Consider the following 19666-nt stretch of genomic DNA (forward strand, 5'->3'; position numbering starts at 1 on the left):
CACAATGTGACCGAGGCAACAAACAACAAGAGTCTCTGACATCACGGAGAGTCCAGTAGAGGACAGAGACACATTAAAGACCTTTAGGCCCCCACGTTCCCCTAAAAACATCTAAAAATTCAGATGTTTTCCATCTCAAATCGTCCGCCCAACAGGGACCTGTAAAGCACATAGAATTACATCAGAGAGCGAGAGGAGGAGGAGGAGGAGGAGGAGAGAGAAGAGGAAAAATTCTTCAAGTATGAGAAAATTTTACAGCTCTCCTCCCCTCTCTCTTTCTCTTTTTTTTCCTCCTCTCTTTCTGTCCGTCCTCTCGTCCTCCTGCTGGTCATTCAATGAGAGTTTCACAGAGACGGAAAGTCACCTCAGCTCACAGCAGGTAAGATGCTGCTTTGATTGAGTTCATTCAATTTGGAAATGAGTTCATTGATATTATGAATATTGCATCAATGTGCACGAGGAGACATGAATTCAATTAGCAAAATGAATCAACTACAGATGAAACAATGAGGCAAATATCTAAATCTCAGCTATTTTGTTACTGATTAATCCTTTTTAGTTGTGACGACTTTGTCTTACTGAATATCTTTGAATCTGAAGACGTCGTCTTGGACTTTAGGAAATCATAGATAACTGATAATATACAACCATATATTTAATATTCTGAATAATTCAACCATGTGCAATATTTTATTTGCACGGTACAGAAAGTATGAACAACTTTCAGCTCCACAGCTGATGGAAAATAGAAACAACAAAGGATGTTGTGTCATGCAATATAGTTTTTTGTTTTTGGTGCAAAGGGCAGTACACAAAACAGTATACACAATATACAATATGTATGCAATCCATAGGAATGGACAGAAAACAAAGCATAACAAAATTAATTAAAAAATTACAAATTAACATTACTATTTTATATTTAGTTGTGTTTATATTAAGAGCTATATTTTAACAGCACTATTTTATGCCTTAATTATCATTTTGCTTTTACTTTTACATATTTTATGAGCATAGTTGAAGGGACCTGGGACAACATTTTTATTGCCTGCTTTGCTGGAATTGACAAATGACAAGTACCTTGAAAAACAAAACAATAAATAAATAACAATATATATATATATATATATATATCTTGTATATTCCCCAGTCTGCAAGTAGGATGAGTTTATTTCAGCCAGATCAATATCAATTAAAACAGAAACGAGACAGATTGTTGCAGGAATATCAACAGAACGATGCCTGTAAAGTCCTAAAACATGAGACTTTGTATTAGAAACAGGTGAAATCAATCTGTCGGCGTATTCTGACTTGTTTTCTCCAGATGTTTTAGGAATAAAAAACAGAATAAAATGTTAAGAAGAGGATGTTTAGACTGCATCTTCACCTTAAGGCTCCTGCATGAATGCATGCATTATGTTTAACTGTTTATAACTAAGACTGGCTGCAGACCAGATGAAAATCGATGCAAATTTATGTGAGAACCACAAACTCTGTGAGTTTCTTTTCCAAATGATTTCATGTTGTCATATGTTGTCCGTGTGACCTCGTCCTGTGAAAGCCCCCGTCTGGCTGTCCAGACTGAGTACGTCACTGATGCTCGTTAACGAAGGCGATGTGGTGGCTGTCAATCATTACATCACCAATGGCCAGGCAAAGCATTACAACATGCCATTAACCTGCAATAAAAACTAAAATATTCTGACCAAAAAGCCACTAACCAGAGGCTTTTATTCACTTGTCTTCCTCAGGCCATTGAGTTCACTCTTACGGTACATGTCCACGAGATCTGTCATTTCCACACTTCCCATTCCCAAAGGCCTCAGAAGGAGGTTATGTTTTCACCGGTGTTGGTTTGTTTGTTTGTCTGTTAGCAGGATTACTCCAAAAGTGCGTGATGGATTTGAAGGAAATTCTTTGGAGGGGTGGGGTGTGGCACAATGAACAATCCATTAGATTTTGGTGGCGATCCGGATCATGATCCGGGTTCAGGAATTTTTTTACGGATTCCGATCAGCTAGAACACAAAAATTTGTCCAACTTTATTTGGGATATTCATAGATTTGTCCGGTTCGTCACATACTGTTGCTAGAGGGTGCCTCTGTGCGTCGGTTTCCGATGCAGAGGGGCACTTACCAAACGGTGGTATTTGACGAGTTGGTTTGGTTTATCCGCCCTGTTATTCGGATCTGCTCCAAAATGTAATGGGTGCAATTGGTCCATGCTTCACCCTTCCACCAAGTGTCATGAAAATGGGCCAAGCAGTTTTTCTGTAATTCTGCTGTCAAACAGACAAAAAAACTAACAAACCGAACCGAAAACCTCCTTGGAGGACGTAATAATGGCAGAGCTTCTGAGAAAACAGCAGGAAACAAAACTCAATATGCAACATGTTGACAGGCTGGCTCCCTTATGATAATAACCGGCCCCAGATATTTATTAATTTGTGCAGACGGGATGGCGTTATGCTGTTGTTGTGGACTCGGGTCCAGCACTGGGAAGGCTGAACAGCTGGTTTTACTGCTGCAGAAAGTGGATTTGAGCTCAAATAGCGGAAGTATTACATACATGTGTGGAGCTGCTGTCCGTGAGAAAGAAAAAAGATGATGGAAGAAGATGACGGGACGAGAGACAACATAGTATAACGTTATACAGACATAACAAGGCTGCTAAATGAGAGAAGCATCCGCCGATACGTTACACGTGTTAATAATAAGCCGACTATCTCCGTTGGCGGAGGTCTGCGCTCTCCGGGTGCCATTCTAGTTATCTACGTAAGCAGCCCTTGCGATGCATTCTGGTAGCACTGCATTGCGTTTCTAGAGACGGGGTGTCATGTTGGCAGCTCCTCATTTGCATAAAGTAGGCGACTTTATGCAAATCAGGGGCGTCCAGCGCGACTCGCTGCCTCTGGAAACTCACGAAAATGTTTAAATTAGGGCTGTCAAAGTTAACGCGTAAACGCAGAACAATGTCATGCTAGTTTGTCGCTAAATAAACTTAAAGTTAAACTGGCAAGGAAAAACGGTCATGTCCGTCCCTTGACCTCTGACCTCTAGATATGTGAATGGGTACCCACGAGTCTCCCCTTTACAGACACATCTGAAAGCCTCCAGGTATCACCTGTTCAGTCGTATCTCAGCATCAACCAGAAGTTTGTGTTTTGAACGAGCCGCTCTGAAGGAGTTTATTTTGGCTTCTGAAGCTCGGTGTGAACAGGAGGAATGAAAACCAGCAGCAGTGAGAGAAAGTAAAGCTGGAGAGTCTTTACGGTGCGTTCAGGGACTTTCTATTGCCCTCCTGTGTTTTCTCAGAGGGTCCGTCCGACAGGAGCAGCTGCAGCAGCTTTAACGGGCAGGTATTTACAAGCTAATTGTTCCCATTGAAGTCAATAGAGACGGCTCACGAGAGTTCTAGACAAAGATGGACGTTAAACTGCAGATGCTGAACCCTGTTTGTGTCGAGTCAAGTTAAATTAGCAACAGAGTCAGGTTCACATATGAGACGCAGCAGTTTGAAGGAGGCATAGGCCTTCAGTACACAAACTGAAGTACTAGGAGACATACTGTGTCCAACTTTATGTGGTATATTCATAGATTTGTTCAACTTTATGTGGTATATTCATAGATTTGTTCAACTTTATTGGGTAAATTCTTTTTTGGTCCATGCTTCACCCTTCCACCAAGTTTCATGAAAATCGGTCAAGTAGTTTTTTCTGTAATCCTGCTGACAAACAGACCAACAAACCAACAAACCAAACCGAAAACCTCCTTGGAGGACGTAATAATGGCAGAACTTCTGAGAAGACAGCAGGAAACGAAACTCAGTTAACAAAATGCAATATGTTGACAGGCTGGCTCCCTTATAATAATAACTGGCCCCAGATATTTATTAATTTGTGCAGTCAAATTGCAGACGGGATGACGTTATGCTGTTGCTGTGGACTCGGGTCCAGCACTGGGAAGTCTGAGCAGCTGGTTTTGCTGCTGCAGAAAGTGGATTTGAGCTCAAATAGCAGAAGTATTAACCAGCTTCGGTTCTAAACCTCTCTGGGGAAACACGGTGGTTGGATCATTTAGGGTTTGACTCATATTTGTGGATTCGCTCAGCTACTGAATGTGTGCAGGAGGAAATGTCAGGGGGAAACTCTAAGTGTGGAGATGTTTATCTTTTTCCTGTAATTTAATAATATCGTGGTCTTTTGTGGGGATTTCCATAAATACTGTCTGACCATAAAATAGAGATTCAATTTAAAAAATGTCAAACAGTAACAGATTTTTTTTGACCAGTGTTGGAAACTCTGATCAACGCTTGTTGGTTATTTATTTATTTATTTATTTATTTATTCATTCATTCATTCATTCATTTTTCCATAATAATTTATTTGTAGTAACATCAGGTGTACAGAAACATACAAATAAAGCACAAGTGCAAATGATTGTCCCTCCATATTTTGGTATTTTCCCCCCAAAGCCCCCTCCCACCCAACCTTCACCCACTGCCGATAAAAAAGGATAAACAACAAAAAAGAAAGTTAAAAGAAAAAAAGAAAGAAAAGAAGATAAATATTTGTCATTGTTTTGTGTTGTTAATTGATTTCCAATAATAAATATATACATACATTTGCATAAAGCAGCATATTTGTCCACTCCCATGTTGATTAGAATATAAAAAATACTTGAGAAATCTCCCTTTAAGGTACATTTTGAACAGATAAACACGTTTATATTGAGCTTATATTTCCAAATCATTCAGGATCAGTTAGGCCTAACACAGCTAAACCAATAAGACATGAGATTCCATTTCATTAAATACTCTTCATATACTAAATATATTAAGTAGTCTAAATAATCAGCCTTTAGTCTGATCCATCGCCAAGACTGCATTATAACAAATTACCCTTTCAGACCAAGTTAGTTTTTCCGTTGTGGTTTATTGGCCGACACGCTGCACCGACAGGCCCGTAAACAGCTAATGGCCCCATATCTGCTAATTGTGACCAAAGTGGAGTCTGCTGAGCTCACGTGAAACTTTAAGGTATCTTTAAATGTGTTTCTGTCTTCGTTCCAGAGGAGGAAAATCACCTGGAGAACAGCGGAGAGACGGGAGGCAAAAGGAGCGGTGAATGTCATCACCTCTGTGGGATGTGATTGAAGTGACAGCAGCCGACAGAGATCTCTTTCACCTGCAGCTCGAGTGCTGCTAATCTGTTCATCTTTGGAAACAATCAGCTTCAACTCAACCAAACTAAACAGCTTCAATCAGCTCAGATTTCCTGAGCAGTTTCCCTTCTTTCCCTCTCCTTTTTTTATTTTCCTAAACAACCTGAGGAAGATTTTTCCTGGTCTGACCCCAGCGATGTTTCCCTTCATCCCCTCCTCCCTCCTCCTCGTCCTCCTCCTGGCAGCTCCGGCCCTCCTGACTCCATCAACCTCCCACGAGTTACAGGTCAGAGGTCAGAGGACGCCAAGGGACGCCAAGCAGGACTCCGTCAGGGTGAGTCGATGGTTGGTTGGTGATTTAGTGAGGAACAGTTGGACCGTCGGCAGAACGAGTAGAAATGACTGACAGGTTATTGGCTGCATTGACAGAAACATCCTCCAATTGAAGAGATAATATTTCCTTCAAGAAGTGAAGACTAATCTCAACCTGATTCTCCTCAAATCCTCCCAAATAAAGACAGAAAAATAATGATGCATTCAGACAAGTTTCGTGTACTTAATGCCAAAAATGTACGATTTTTGATCATCTGGAAGTTACGCCCAAATGAGCAGTAGTAAAAGAAGTATTCAGATCTTTTACTCCACCTTTAACAGCTGCAACATTAAAGTGATGAATTCATTAATGCATCAATAATTATAATACAATAATATCTGCATAATGTTTCTTTTACTTTTGGTACTTTAAGTATATTCTGGTACTAGTATTTATGTACTTTTACTGAAAGCTACTACGAGGAACTTAAATCTTGTGTTGATTTTAGCGGCCCCTCTGGACAAAAGTGGTAGTGTTTCTGAGCGCCAGACTCCCTTTAGAAATCCTCTCATTTTAAGTAGATTTTGATGCTCAGAGTACTTCTTCCACCTCTGTTTATCAGCTACATCCTCCCAGAAAAGACAAACTGTCTTTGCTGTAGTTTAGTAAAGACTGCATTCTTGATAGAAATGCATTCAAACGTTGACCGTTTACTTGTGAGATGTGAAAACTCTGCAGAAACGTTTGGTTTAGAAGTTGGATTGAAAAACTGTCAGAATTAGTAATTCAACATCAGACTTTACTGGCAGCGGTGGAAGAAGAACTCTTTTACTTAAGTAAAACTAGCAATACCACAGTGTAGAAATACTCTGTTACAAGTAAAAGTCCTGCGTTCAAAATATTGCTTAAGTCAAAATCAAAATATATTTAAAGTACCAGAAGTAAAAGTACTCATGTAGCATTACCGGGACGACCTGGAGGCCTGATCCCCGGTAAGTTACCAGCGTTACTGAAGAAAAACAAGTAAAGTTTGGCTTTGAGGAACTGCAGTTTTTGGCACCTCAGTATTGGCGTCATTTCTCAGCACCGGAGGTCATCGCTTGTTCCTAACTCAATGCATCGTTTAATAATTGCTCTTTTAGGTCGCAGCAATACTGCAAACATAACACAAAGAGATACTAAAGTTGAGCTTTGACATTGTTACAGGTGGTGATCTCAGAGAGCTTCCTCACTCAGGGGGATTCATCTGATGTCAGCCAGGGAGGTAAAAACCTGTTTATTTTATTAATCATACTCATTTAAGCATCTAAAGTTCAGTTTCCATCTCCCAGTTTTTTAATCCAACCTGTTCATCTCTCAGGTAGAGAAATCAACCTGATCCCCGGTTCTCCTCTGGTCCTGACCCACAAGATCAAACTGGTTCCGTCGGGCTCAGGTTCTGGGTCTTGCGGTTGTGAGGCGGACTTTGCTGCCCTGCGGGAGCGTCTGGAGAGGCTGGAGAGGGAGGTGTCGTCCCTCAGGGAGAAATGTGGAGGAGCTGAGGGAGGCTGCTGCACCTCCAAGGAGAGCAAAGGTAAAACCAGCTCGTTGTTAATATTTCTCTCTAACTTTACATAAGCAACAACAGTTAAAGTGTCTGTAAGCAGCGTGAGAACAATGTGACAATGCTTCACTCGGCTTTGCAGAGCAGAGAAATCAATAAACAAAACAAAACAATGACAGATATTGTCCAGAAACCCTCACAGGTACTGCATTTAGCATAAAACAATATGCTCCAATCATAACATGGCAAACTGCAGCCCAACAGGCAACAACAGCTGTCAGTGTGTCAGTGTGCTGACTTGACTATGACTTGCCCCAAACTGCATGTGATTATCATAAAGTGGGCATGTCTGTAAAGATTCACATATCTGGAGGTCAGAGGTCAAGGGACCCCTTTGAAAATGCCTGTGACAGGTTTCCTCGCCAAAATTTACTTTGGAGCGTTATTTAACCTCCTTCGCACAAGCTAGTATGACATGGTTGGTACCAATGGATTCTTTAGGTTTTCTAATTTCATATGACACCAGTATCAGACTTTTCTTCTGTCTTTCTTTCGGACATTTTTCTGATTTTTCTTCAGAACATTTTTCCGACTTTTCTTTCGGACTTTAAAAAAAAAAAAAATTCTGACTTTTATTTCGGAAATTTCTCAAACTTTTATTTCAGACTTTTTTTTCGGAGGTCAAGACCCCTTTGAAAATGGCCATGACAGTTGAAATGCAAGATGCGTTAATGTGCTAAAGAAAGTAGTGGCGTTAAAACAAATTTGTGTTAACGCGTTATTGTCACGTTAACTTTGACAGCCCTAGTTTAAAGGCCTTTTTACACACCAGGTTTTATGTTGTGCGATTAATTCGCACATCACAGAATGTGATGTGCGAATTAAGGCGAAAAATCAAAAAAAAAAATTCAGAACAAGGTGGATTTTTCTGAGCTTTTGCACCGCGAATAAAGGCATCAACCAATGAAGTTGTGCAGAACGGACATAGTGGACACATACAGTATATTACTCCTTTAAACCTTGACAAAGGCAGCGCGGACCAGATCCACTCTTTCCATTCTTACCTTACACAATAAAAGCCCTAGACATAAAATATTCCAACCCGATCTCACAGTAAGGCATTTTAGCCTCAAAATACGTATGGAAACAGCGTAACATAAGTACGGAAAATAGTCACTAACGTCACTTACAAAACAAAACACTGGTCTCGAACAGCGGCCTCCTGGTCTAAAGTCCTGTTTTTGTTGGACCCATCCACCCAGCATCAGCAGTCTCCCTCTCTTCTGATTCTACGTCACTACCTCTGAGCGTAGCATATTCACACGGATGCGTTTACATTGCAGTCAGTGCAGACTACATGGCGACAAATGACACGCCAAAAGCAAGAACGCCGTTCTTATTGCACGCTTTTGCCTCGCACATCATCGTGTCATTCATACGCCCTTTCATGCAACTGAGCTGAATATTCGCAGGCGAGTATTTTCGTTTTCGTGTTGTTTATATTTGTCACGCCGCCTGCCCCTCCGGTGTGTAAAGGCCTTAAACCTCAAAAACATCATATTTAGGTGATGATGTCATGTTTTTGTAACTGAACCCCGCCCATCTCCAAAACCACAAATACATGAAAATCTCTGATGTGAAATAAACAAAACAGCAGAACATTGTGTGTTCCTTTTAAGCTGATTGAGAAAATATGTTTGGATGTTTTGAGGACATGTTTAGCTCCGTTATGATCGTCTGGACCAGAGGAAGTCAAACCCTCAGGGGGTCACGTGATTTACAGTAACGTCTTTAACGGGACAAAACGCCAAAGATCCACCCTAAAACCACTTAAAACTTGTCTTTAATCAACATGTTGTTGTCTGTGATTTGTTTTGACACACAGTAAAATTAAGTTATTAGGACATAATAAATCATAAATATAAGACGGTCCCTTTAGAGAACAAGATGGTTCATCTCAAGGTGCTTATCTCCAGATAAATAACGGAGGTGTTGAACCTAGATTTGATTCCTAAATGTTATCCTAACTATGAAAAATGATGATCATACTCACACAGCTTTTGAATCTGACCACAGTCATGCTATCACTATTCACCATGTGCTTCACCATGACAACAAATACAAACACATGATCTAATATGATTCTTTTGGTACTGATAACGTAACAGACCAGTCTAGACTCTCACTGTTATGAATTTTTAGCCCGATTACAGTCTGAAATGACACATCTGGGTTTTGTGTTCTTGCTTTGCTGCGCAGCATGTGTTTATAGCAACATGTCTTGTATAAACACGGCACTGAATGTTCTTTGTTTGTTGAAAAATCCCTGTTTCTCTGTAGTCACAGCTGGATTGTTGTTGGTCAAAAGCTGCGAACAAAAACAGCCACGCTCGGTCGGTCCACCCCTGTGGTCCAGACTGATATATTTTAACTGTTGTTGGATTTGTAAATTACATTTTGTACAGACATTCATGTTCCCCAGAGGATTAATGTTAAAGATTTCTTCTGACTTTTCCTCTGGCGTCACCGGGAGGTTTTGAGTGAAATAAATGTTGACAATTATTGGATAGTTTGCCATGAAACTAACGAATAAACGTCTATAAATCTGCATAGAAATCATAGAAAAAAGAGTATTCGTATAACTGCAGAACTTGCCTGAGAATAATCACATTTTTAAGTTTTCTTCAGTATCAAAGTAATCCAGTGATAGATGTCTGTTCATTAATGGGTTCACTGCAAACAGGAACTGCTAACAGATAATTCAGCATACATTTAGTAGAAAGAAAAGTAGTAAAAATACTCTATTATAAGTAGAAGTTCTGTATTCATTCACTCCATGATTCTATTGTGATATCTTTAGATTCAGTGTGACGTACCCTTTCCGATGATATCATTATCTCTGATGTCCATCGAGAATAAATGTCCATAAAGATTAAGGAGGCGATTAAAATATATATATATATATAAAAATGGTGGAAAATCTAGTCAAGTGGACTTTAGAGGTTCTTGGGGCTTTTTTATAGAGCACATTGAGCTGGACATGTGGGTCAAATTTAAAGTCAATCTGACTTACGATGTAAGGGGTTTTGGACGTTAAAGACAGCGCCACCAAGTGGCCGATTGGGGTCATATTGGAGTCTTGAACCCTACCTAAATATAACAAAGTGTAAACTATTCATTTGTAAAACAACTCAGTACAGTCGTTAAATAATCGTAGTGGGTTTGAGGTACAAAGTCGGAGTACCGTTACCTCCGTTTTGTACTTACTAGAGTATTTGTACTTGTGACTGTCAGTTAAATCATCTTTGACAGATTTATGTTAGATTCAGTCCATCAGTCACTTCCTCCGTCGGAGTGGAGCTGACCTCAGGACTGATCCATTAGAAACTGGCAGAGCTCGAAGCATGAGCTAACTGTGTGTGTGTGTGTGTGTGTGTGTGTGTGTGTGTGTGTGTGTGTGTGTGTGTCCTCCGCTCGCTGCCCAGTGTGATCTCAGTCCGGCTCCATCTCCTCCCAGTCCGGAGCAGCTTCCCTCCTCCACCCTCCTGTAATTAGTCAAAGCAGCGCTGCGTTACAGTCTAATTAGAGAGGATTAGACCTCCACCCCCCCAAATACTGAGAGGGACGACGACTCTGCTCTAAATAATTCAAGACATGTTTCAGATCAACTTCCATTATTAAACTGCAGCAAACAAAAGCTTCTGTCAGGATGAACTGTACAGTTCGAGCTCCGCTACTAGTGAGGCTATAAGGACACATTTTTATTTTTGGCAACTCTTTCATCTACATCTGACTTCACAATACGTGCTTGGTTAAAGCCTTTCTTTACCCACAGAGCAGGGCGTTGTCCAATTACAAAAGATTATAGGCTAGCCGAAGAATAGCTAGCATGGAAACATCCTACATGAAAGACCACATGGTTGAAGTGTCTTTGTGTCCTCTCTCTTGTTTAACCCGTCTGTCCTCTGTCTCTCTGCTTCAGGTGCAGGTTGCTCCATCAAACCAAAGACGGACGAGTGTCCCAACGAGTGCAGCGATCAGGGGCGCTGCGTGGACGGAAAGTGCGTCTGCTTCCCCGGTTTCAGCGGTCCGGACTGCAGTGAGTCCAACTGTCCCGGAAACTGCAACGACAACGGGCGGTGCGTCAACGGACAGTGCGTTTGCGACCCTGGTTTCGCCGGCGCCGACTGCTCGCAGAGAGGCTGCCCCGACAACTGCAACGACCACGGCAGGTGTGTGAACGGCAAGTGCGTCTGCGACAGTGGCTTCGCTGGTCCCAGCTGCTCGGACAAATCCTGTCCTGGTAACTGCAACAACAGGGGGCGCTGTGTGAACGGGCAGTGTGTGTGCAATCCTGGCTTTACCGGCACAGACTGCTCTGAGAAATCCTGCCCAGGTAACTGCAACAACAAGGGCCGCTGCGTTAACGGACAGTGTGCGTGCAATCCTGGATTCACCGGCCCGGATTGCTCAAAGAGGGCCTGTCCTGACAACTGCAACAACCGCGGCAGGTGTGTGAACGGTAAATGTGTGTGCGACAGCGGCTTCACCGGTGCAGACTGCTCTGAGGACTCCTGTCCAGGAAACTGCAACAACAAGGGGCGCTGCGTTGACGGAGAGTGCGTTTGCGATGACGGATTCGGCGGCCCGGATTGCTCTGAAAGAACATGCCCGGATGACTGCAGCGACCGCGGCAGGTGTGTGAACGGTAAATGTGTTTGCGACAGCGGCTTCACCGGAGACGACTGCTCTGAGGCGTCCTGTCCAGGAAACTGCAACAGTAGGGGGCGCTGCGTTAACGGACAGTGCGTCTGCGATGCTGGATTCACCGGAGACGACTGCTCTGAGGCGTCCTGCCCAGGAAACTGCAACAACAAGGGACGCTGCGTTAACGGACGGTGCGTCTGCGACAGCGGCTTCACCGGAGACGACTGCTCTGAGGCGTCCTGTCCAGGAAACTGCAACAACAAGGGTCGCTGCTTGAAGGGACGGTGCGTCTGTGATGCTGGATTCACCGGAGACGACTGCTCTGAGGCGTCCTGCCCAGGAAACTGCAACAAAAGGGGGCGCTGCGTTAACGGACTGTGCGTCTGCAACGCTGGATTCACCGGAGACGACTGCTCTGAGAAAGCTTGTCCCAAAAACTGCAGCAACCACGGGAAGTGCGCAAACGGGAAGTGCGTTTGCGAGGTGGGCTTTGCCGGGCCGGACTGCTCCGCCAAAGGCTGTCCCGGAAACTGCAACAACAAGGGGCGGTGCGTCAAAGGGAAGTGCGTCTGCCGGCGGGGGTTCACCGGACCAGACTGCAGCCAGTGTGAGGAGGGGAGGACCGGAGCCAACTGTGATACCGGTGAGTCCTGGAGACCTGAGGCTACACTGTGGTATTGCTATATTTTACTTTAGCAAAAGATCTGAGTACTTCTTCCACCACAGCCAGTAAATTCTGATGTTGAAATGCTAAAGGTCTTTGTACGTAGTCCGTATTTTTTAGGGGTTTTTTTTACGATTTTTTTAATACCAGAATCGATATATCTGCTTCATTTGAGTAAAAGGAAGTTACCGCTTTTATTGTTGTAGTCTGAGTAACTTGACGTCATATCCGTTCCGTATCCGTCAACCAAAACAAACCGCTTTCTGGTTTCGTCTAGAAAACGTCGGAGGGTCAGCGTGGATACGAGCTGCACCCTCACATGATAAATCCAGCGTGGTAAACACTACACATCCAGTAAAGGATGGAAACACTTTGCAGGAAAAGCAGAGCTAGACATCACGGCTAAAGCTGCATGCTAACTCTGCTTTGAACTGGTCTTGATTCATTCAACAACTTATTTTCCATCAATGATCTCATCGTTTCTGCTCAGAGCACTCGTAAAGTTTTTATTTTCATCATTGAGGACGTTTCCGTTCACTTTGTTGATTCGCTGCATCCTTGTTTGAGTGACGTCTAGTTGCTGTTTTCGTTGTTGTTCTTTGCCGTCGTCCTTGTTGTTGTTGTCGAGGCTACGTTAGCGCGTTAGCTTGTGTGTGTCTGTGCTGCTTCCAGCTGCAGTGGTTCCAGAGAGGGAAGTGTTTCATTAACAGCAGGATCCCCTCAGACTGCTGCTGCGTAATGGCCGACACGTGTGTGTGTGTGTGTGTGTGTGTGTGTGTGTGTGTGAGAGCGTTAAGTGTTTTCCCAAATGTAACCGACCGCTGATCGGAGCGAAGGGAGGGAAGTCCTGCAGTCTGAGGCCCCGTGCGAGACGGAGGGAGATAAGAGGGCAGCAGCAGTACGTTTCCATCCACCTGCTTTTATGCACATTTTATACTTGTGCAAAAAATACCTGAATTCAATCACAATGTTTTTCTTTTTGCAGTGTGAGGTGAAAAGGTTGGTAGTTTAAATATGAACACATGTTTGAACTAGGGCTGTCAATCGTTTACAATATTTAATCACAATTAATCGCAAATTAATTGCAAATTTTGTATCTGTTCAAAATGTACCCAATCTCCCGATGTGTCAAGTATTTAATACTCTTATCAACATGGGACCGGGCAAATATGCTGCTTTATGCAAATGTATGTATATATTTATTATTGGAAATCAATTATCAACACAAAACAATGACAGATATTGTCCAGAAACCCTCACAGGTACTGCATTTAGCATAAAACAATATGCTCAAATCATAACATGGCAAACTGCAGCCCAACAGGCAACAACAGCTGTCAGTGTGTCAGTGTGCTGACTTGACTATGACTTGCCCCAAACTGCATGTGATTATCATAAAGTGGGCATGTCTGTAAAGGGGAGACTCGTGGGTACCCATAGAACCCATTTACATTCACACATCTGGAGGTCAGAGGTCAAGGGACCCCTTTGAAAATGTCTGTGACAGTTTTTCTTCGTCAAAATTTAGCCCAACTTTGGAGCATTATTTAGGTTTTCTAGTTTCATGTGATACCAACATTTATTCACTAGCGTTAAGACGAAGAGAAAAAGAGCCTAGAATCGGCGCTGCTGCTGATCATTTATTGTAGTTTCAACATCTTGAATCTTTATATAAAAGCAGTTAAAGGAAAAACTTTGCAGTTTCTTGCACCTTCTTTTATGGAGCTTCTGCACCAGTTTCTGAACGCATGTGGTAGTAAATGCCTCAGCTCGTATGATGTAAAGTGCCTGTTGGTAATTGGTTACGGGAAGCATGACGTCAGGCTCTTGGTGAACCACTGAGCTGTGAATTTTTCAGCACTTATTTTACGAGAGACTGGTGATTTATTACGGAGTGTGCCTCCGCTGTGTGCAGTCATACATCAGCTGTGTGGCTCCGCCAGGCTGAGAGCTGAGAGTGTTGGCAGCTTCACACACAGAGCCACATGTTTCACTCTGTGGTTTCATCAACTGCACTTTATGTGGAAGACCGATGCGTGTGAAATGTATACAACGTGACAGAAAATACATTGTCGTGGTCATAAAAATGTCATAAAACTTCGTGATAAACTGTTTATTGATAGAATAGAAAAGAATACAACTTTATTTTCCACAAAAGTGAAGCATTTCTTTTGCCCAGTGGAAGAAGAAGTACTCAGCTCTTGTACTAAAAGGTCGACTCCATCTGCATCACAGTAAGCTAATCAATAAGGTTATGAATAATGTGAACGCTATCACTAGCTGAGTCAACGTTAGCTGGGCTGAGGTTGGAAATAACTGAAAGGGTTAGTTTGGAATAAAATAACTGTTTTTGTGAATGGAGTCTGGTGGCTTTGAAGAGAGCGCTATAACGGCTTCAGTTACCCATCTGATGGTGAGGTAAAGCGTCAGCAGAAAACGTATTTTAGCCACCTAAAAAAATCTGGTGTATGCTATATTAAGAATATTTTCACCTCGCCATCAGACAGCCCTTTCTGACGGGGAACTGAAGCCGTTACATCGCTCTCTTCAAAGCCACCAGACTCCATTCACAAAAGCACCAAACTAGAGACCTAGAGCATTCAGAGGATGGATGGCTTTACTAGATAGATTGACAATAAGGGGGTTTCTGAGCAGTTTACACAACAGAAGTGCTCGTCATCCAATCGACGAATTATGCAATTCTTGCAGAAAATCTCCAAATTTCAAAGGTTTTTGATCCTAAATCACAGCATGGCTTTTTCTATGGCGTTCCTCAAGGTCTTGGTGTCTTAATTTGGTATTTTGGAGGGATTATTGATCATTTTTATCAATTCTCCAGTGGTAAAAAATGGTTAAATTTAGTACCAAATCTGTGTATCAAATGTTATCAACCCAAAAAATGCAGCAACAACTTAAGAGACATAATAGAGCATGAGGATGACCATCATATACTTCTATCACTACAGCAACTTGACATAGTAATGAGCTGCATCTCAAATTAATCTTCTTATATTTTGTATAAATGATCTAAATTTGCCAAAGTCACTAAAGCTGTCAGACAAATGTAGCGCAGTAAAAAGTACAGATGTAGTAGAGATGTAGTGGAGTAGAAGTATAAAGTAGCAGAAAATGGAAATACTCAATAAGTACAAGTACTTTAAAAGTTGTTCTTAAGTTGTTGTTTGTTCTTTTAGCTCTGGTTTGGTCTCCACCAGCTCCTGAGAAAAATCATCTTTCAGATCTGTTTCATTCTTGTCTCTCAGAGCCATCCAGCTTCCTCTCCCTGATCTGATCTGAGGCTCTGAATCATGAACCCGGTCTGGATCAAACCCTTTAATGACTAAAACATCCTCCGTATCACTTACAAGCAGCAGATCAGATCGAAGAGTTTGTTTCATTGTCGTGATGCCAGTTTAGCAAACGGCTGACGGTTTGATGCCAAACGCTGATACGTACATCAGTTTCAGCACCAGTGGAGGCCTGCTGGTTCATTTGTTCCATCGCATCAATCACATGAGAAAGAAAGACAGACGAGACGAAGGAAAACTTTTTACATTAAAAAATCTGAAGGAAAAAAAGACTTGTTTGTCTTGTTCTGGGGCCGTGGTACACAATATATCTGTACATACAATCTGATTTCATCTTATTTTATGTTGAATTATTTGCTATGAGGGAGTTAGGAGGGAGCAGCTACAACCAATGAAAGAGGAGTTTCTCTAACGAGCTTGACAGGGTTGCGTTGAAATGGCAGTAGGCCCCTACTGACCCTGATCTATGATGCTTTTATTACACGGCTTTGTTGAATACTCTGTTCCGATTAGTATAGTGATGTCCGGTATGATGTTTTACTAACATTAATATTATATTTATTATTGTTCTGCATGCTTATAATAAATGATGTCAATAACTTTGTCATTTTAATCTTCTGTTTTTAGAGTGTAACATCTGTTCAGGGACTACAGATATAAAATACAGCGATGTTTATTAATGTGCACTGTCTCTGTTAAATAAACCAACAAATGAACTATATAAATCTCTCTCTCCAGTCATGTCGGGGGTTACCCGGCTGAGCACCAGAGACATCACAGAGACATCCGTCACTCTGCTCTGGACTCAACCTCGCGTCCAGTACGACACCTACTACATCACCTTCACCAGCCAGGTAAGACATATTGTTATCACTTTATACTAGATAAAGAGTCACACAGACTCACGATAACTTCAGGTCTATCAGTCGAGATGAAACATTTTTAGTTCAAGTCGATGTGTTATTGCCTCAGTTAGTGCGTCACGTTCATCTACAATGACTGTTTGCATCCACATCACCTGTAGTTTTTGCTTCATGTTCAGTTCGAACAAACCAAATCCACCTGGGGAATTACTGTTTTTTGGGTGCATTTTTATGCTTTTATTAGATCGTAGAAGAAAAATAAATAATAAATAAATGCAAAAATTAATAATTTAATGAAAAATACATGCAAAAATAAACACATTTAGACATGAATACAAATAAATACATAAACAAATAAAAGGGAAAATTAAACAGAAGCGTAAATAAATAAAGGACTCAATAGATAGATAGATAAATAGTCATTAAATGTGGCAAAAATAATATTAAAAAAAAAAGTTAAATATTTTTTAATTAAATTAAAAGTAAATTAATTAATGGCTACATTCATTTTTAATACTTTTGCTACATTTAATAACATATTTATTTATTTACAGAGCCATTTATTTATCGAGTCATTGACTTTTTTATTTATTTATTTGAAATCTACTTGCCCAAAGTTCGATTAATTTGCGATTAATCACGATTCAATATTTTAATCGATTGACAGCCCTAGTATTTATAAATGCAAGTTCAATACTATACAGTTTGTGTACACAGACTGTGTGACTGTGTTGTTGTTATATTCTTCATTAATAGCTCACTTTTCAAAAGAAAGCAACAAAAGCAACAAATAATTTAGTTTTAAAGGAAAGAATTCAGGAAGAAAAGATTCATAAAAGTAAAACAGACGGAGATTTTACTTCATGATCTTGATTCATGGGAAGACGTCTAAATAATGTTTCTTTAGAGAAACCGAGAGGCAAACAGTCTAAACACAGATAAACACTCACTCATACTTCTAGGAATAATTCAGACAGCAGATGTGTTAGTCGACAGGCTCTCACAGAGTCCCGGATGTCCCGGCATTCAGAGCTGCTCAGGGGGTCCACATCTCCGTACGGCCGCTCCTCGTGGAGAGGAAAAAATACTGTGGCCGAAGTTTAAACAGGATCCTCGGGGGAGCTTTAAAACATGACGATGAAGTCTGCAGACAGGACCGTAAAACTGCTGAGCATCACCTTAAATAACCTCGACTGTCTTGACAGGATTAAAAACAAAAACAATCTGACCTTTGACCTGCAGATAATAAGACCTGAGCTCTTCCTCTGAAGAGAAACGGTATGAAAACCGAGGATTTGCACAGATGGACGAAGTCTCCAAGAGGAATTATTCAAAGAGAAAATGTTAAATTGAATGCCAGGTTAGATATAATAAACTCTGTTTGTGGGTTTGGATGAGGATGTTGTTTAAAGTCAGATCTTGTATCTTCTCCATGACAACGAGGAGAACCACGAAACGACAAACAGTAAATTTAACAGAGACTTCAGCAGCTCCACGATCCATTAATACAACTGGATGTTGGTTTATGAGAAAAGTGACTTGAAACTGAAGCTCATAAAGGGTTCAAAACACTGATATTGAATAATAAATGTGAAGTAAACTCAGATAAAAGTGTAAATATGTCTTTTTTAGGATCATTTTTTAGCTACTTTATGTCATCCACCCATATCTGAGCTCAAAACTGTTTTAAAACATTTAAAAGTTTAAAAGTTTCATCATTCCTTTGGGAGAAATTTTGGAAAACTGTCACAAAATCAGGGATTGTATCTTCATGTCATAAAAGTTATCTCAAAGTAGGATGAATTATTCAGGGATTAAGTAATATCTGTGTTGCAAAATCTAATTAGAAATTGTAAACAAAAATTAATAGATGGCTTTAAATCTGCAATTTAGGATTATTTTTCATTTTTTAATTAATCTGCAGATTATTTTCTAGATTAATTGAATAAAGTCTTAAAAGTTATGCCTTTAAATGTAAGATATTCAGTTTACTATCATATAAAACAGAGAAAAGCTCCGTATTTGAGGCTGAAAACAGCGTTTCCTGCATGAAAGAATTACTTTAATGATTACTTTAATAATCATTAATTATTTTTCTGTCGGTCCACTAATCATTGCAGCTCTAGATGGCCTCTAATAAATCAAACCATGGATCCTGATCCGTGTCAGAAGGGCAGAGATTCTCAACAGACTTAATTTCCAAAACAAACACAGAGTAAATTCAGAGTAATCCTCGGGAGCCTCAAGATGCCAACAACAACAACAAACGGCTTCTCTGGAAAAAAAACATTGACTTGTTTTAGTGATGATGTTTGGATCAAAAGTGCCAAGTTTATATATTCTGACAAACTGTTCCATCGTTATCTAAACCAGGACGTCATCACTCAGCAGCTGTTTGTGAAAACAACTCACCTAACTATTACACTCATACTCGGCTCAGAGGCTGCAGCTCAAAGCACACAAAGCATCAATGAATACAATTTATTTTGAACATTAGAAATTAAATAAATACATTTAAAAAAAAAAAAAAAATTTATATATTAAAAAAAAAAACTTTAACGCATAAAATGTCAGAAAAAAAGTCTAAAAAATGTCTGAATTTTTTTTTGAAAGATGTCTAAAATTTGTCCAAAAAAAATCCTAAAAAGTCTGAAAATGTCAGAAAAAAAGTTAAAAAAAAGTCTGAAAAATGTCCAAAAGAAAGGCAGAAGAAAAGTCCGATACTGGTGCTATTTGAAACTAGAAAAACCTAAAAAATCCATCGGTACCAACCATGTCATACTAGCTTGTCCTGAAGGAGGTTAAATAACGCTCCAAACTTACGCAAAATGTTGGCGAGGAAAAATTGGCATTTCCATTTTCAAAGGGGTCTCTTGACCTCTGACCTCCAGATGTGTGAATGTAAATGGGTTCTATGGGTACCCACGAGTCTCCCCTTTACAGACATGCCCACTTTATGATAATCACATGCAGTTTGGGGCAAGTCATAGTCAAGACAGCTGTTGTTGTCAGTTGTTATTGTTTACACAATGATGAAATTTGATAAATTGAGGGTAAGAACGCGACGTTAAAGTTCAAAGGGACTACAAAAAAAGGCTTTAAACTT

The 19666-nt window shown here is 40.7% G+C and overlaps 1 protein-coding gene across 2 annotated transcripts in view; it reads left to right on the plus strand.

Moving 5' to 3' along the window:
* Positions 1 to 314: 314 nt before the first annotated feature.
* tnxbb (tenascin XBb) overlaps positions 315 to 19666 on the plus strand; it is a 48019-nt gene continuing 28667 nt past the window's right edge. For both annotated transcript variants that reach the window (XM_074612437.1, XM_074612438.1), the window contains exons 1-6: positions 315 to 379; positions 5071 to 5496; positions 6682 to 6739; positions 6836 to 7048; positions 11001 to 12368; positions 16436 to 16551. In XM_074612437.1, coding sequence (XP_074468538.1) covers positions 5359 to 5496; positions 6682 to 6739; positions 6836 to 7048; positions 11001 to 12368; positions 16436 to 16551 — 1893 coding nt within the window. In that variant the 5' untranslated portion in view covers positions 315 to 379; positions 5071 to 5358. The remainder of the gene's footprint in view (positions 380 to 5070; positions 5497 to 6681; positions 6740 to 6835; positions 7049 to 11000; positions 12369 to 16435; positions 16552 to 19666) is intronic.

The sequence above is a fragment of the Sebastes fasciatus genome, chromosome 17, assembly GCF_043250625.1.
Source record: "Sebastes fasciatus isolate fSebFas1 chromosome 17, fSebFas1.pri, whole genome shotgun sequence".
Taxonomy (NCBI): Eukaryota; Metazoa; Chordata; class Actinopteri; order Perciformes; family Sebastidae; genus Sebastes; species Sebastes fasciatus.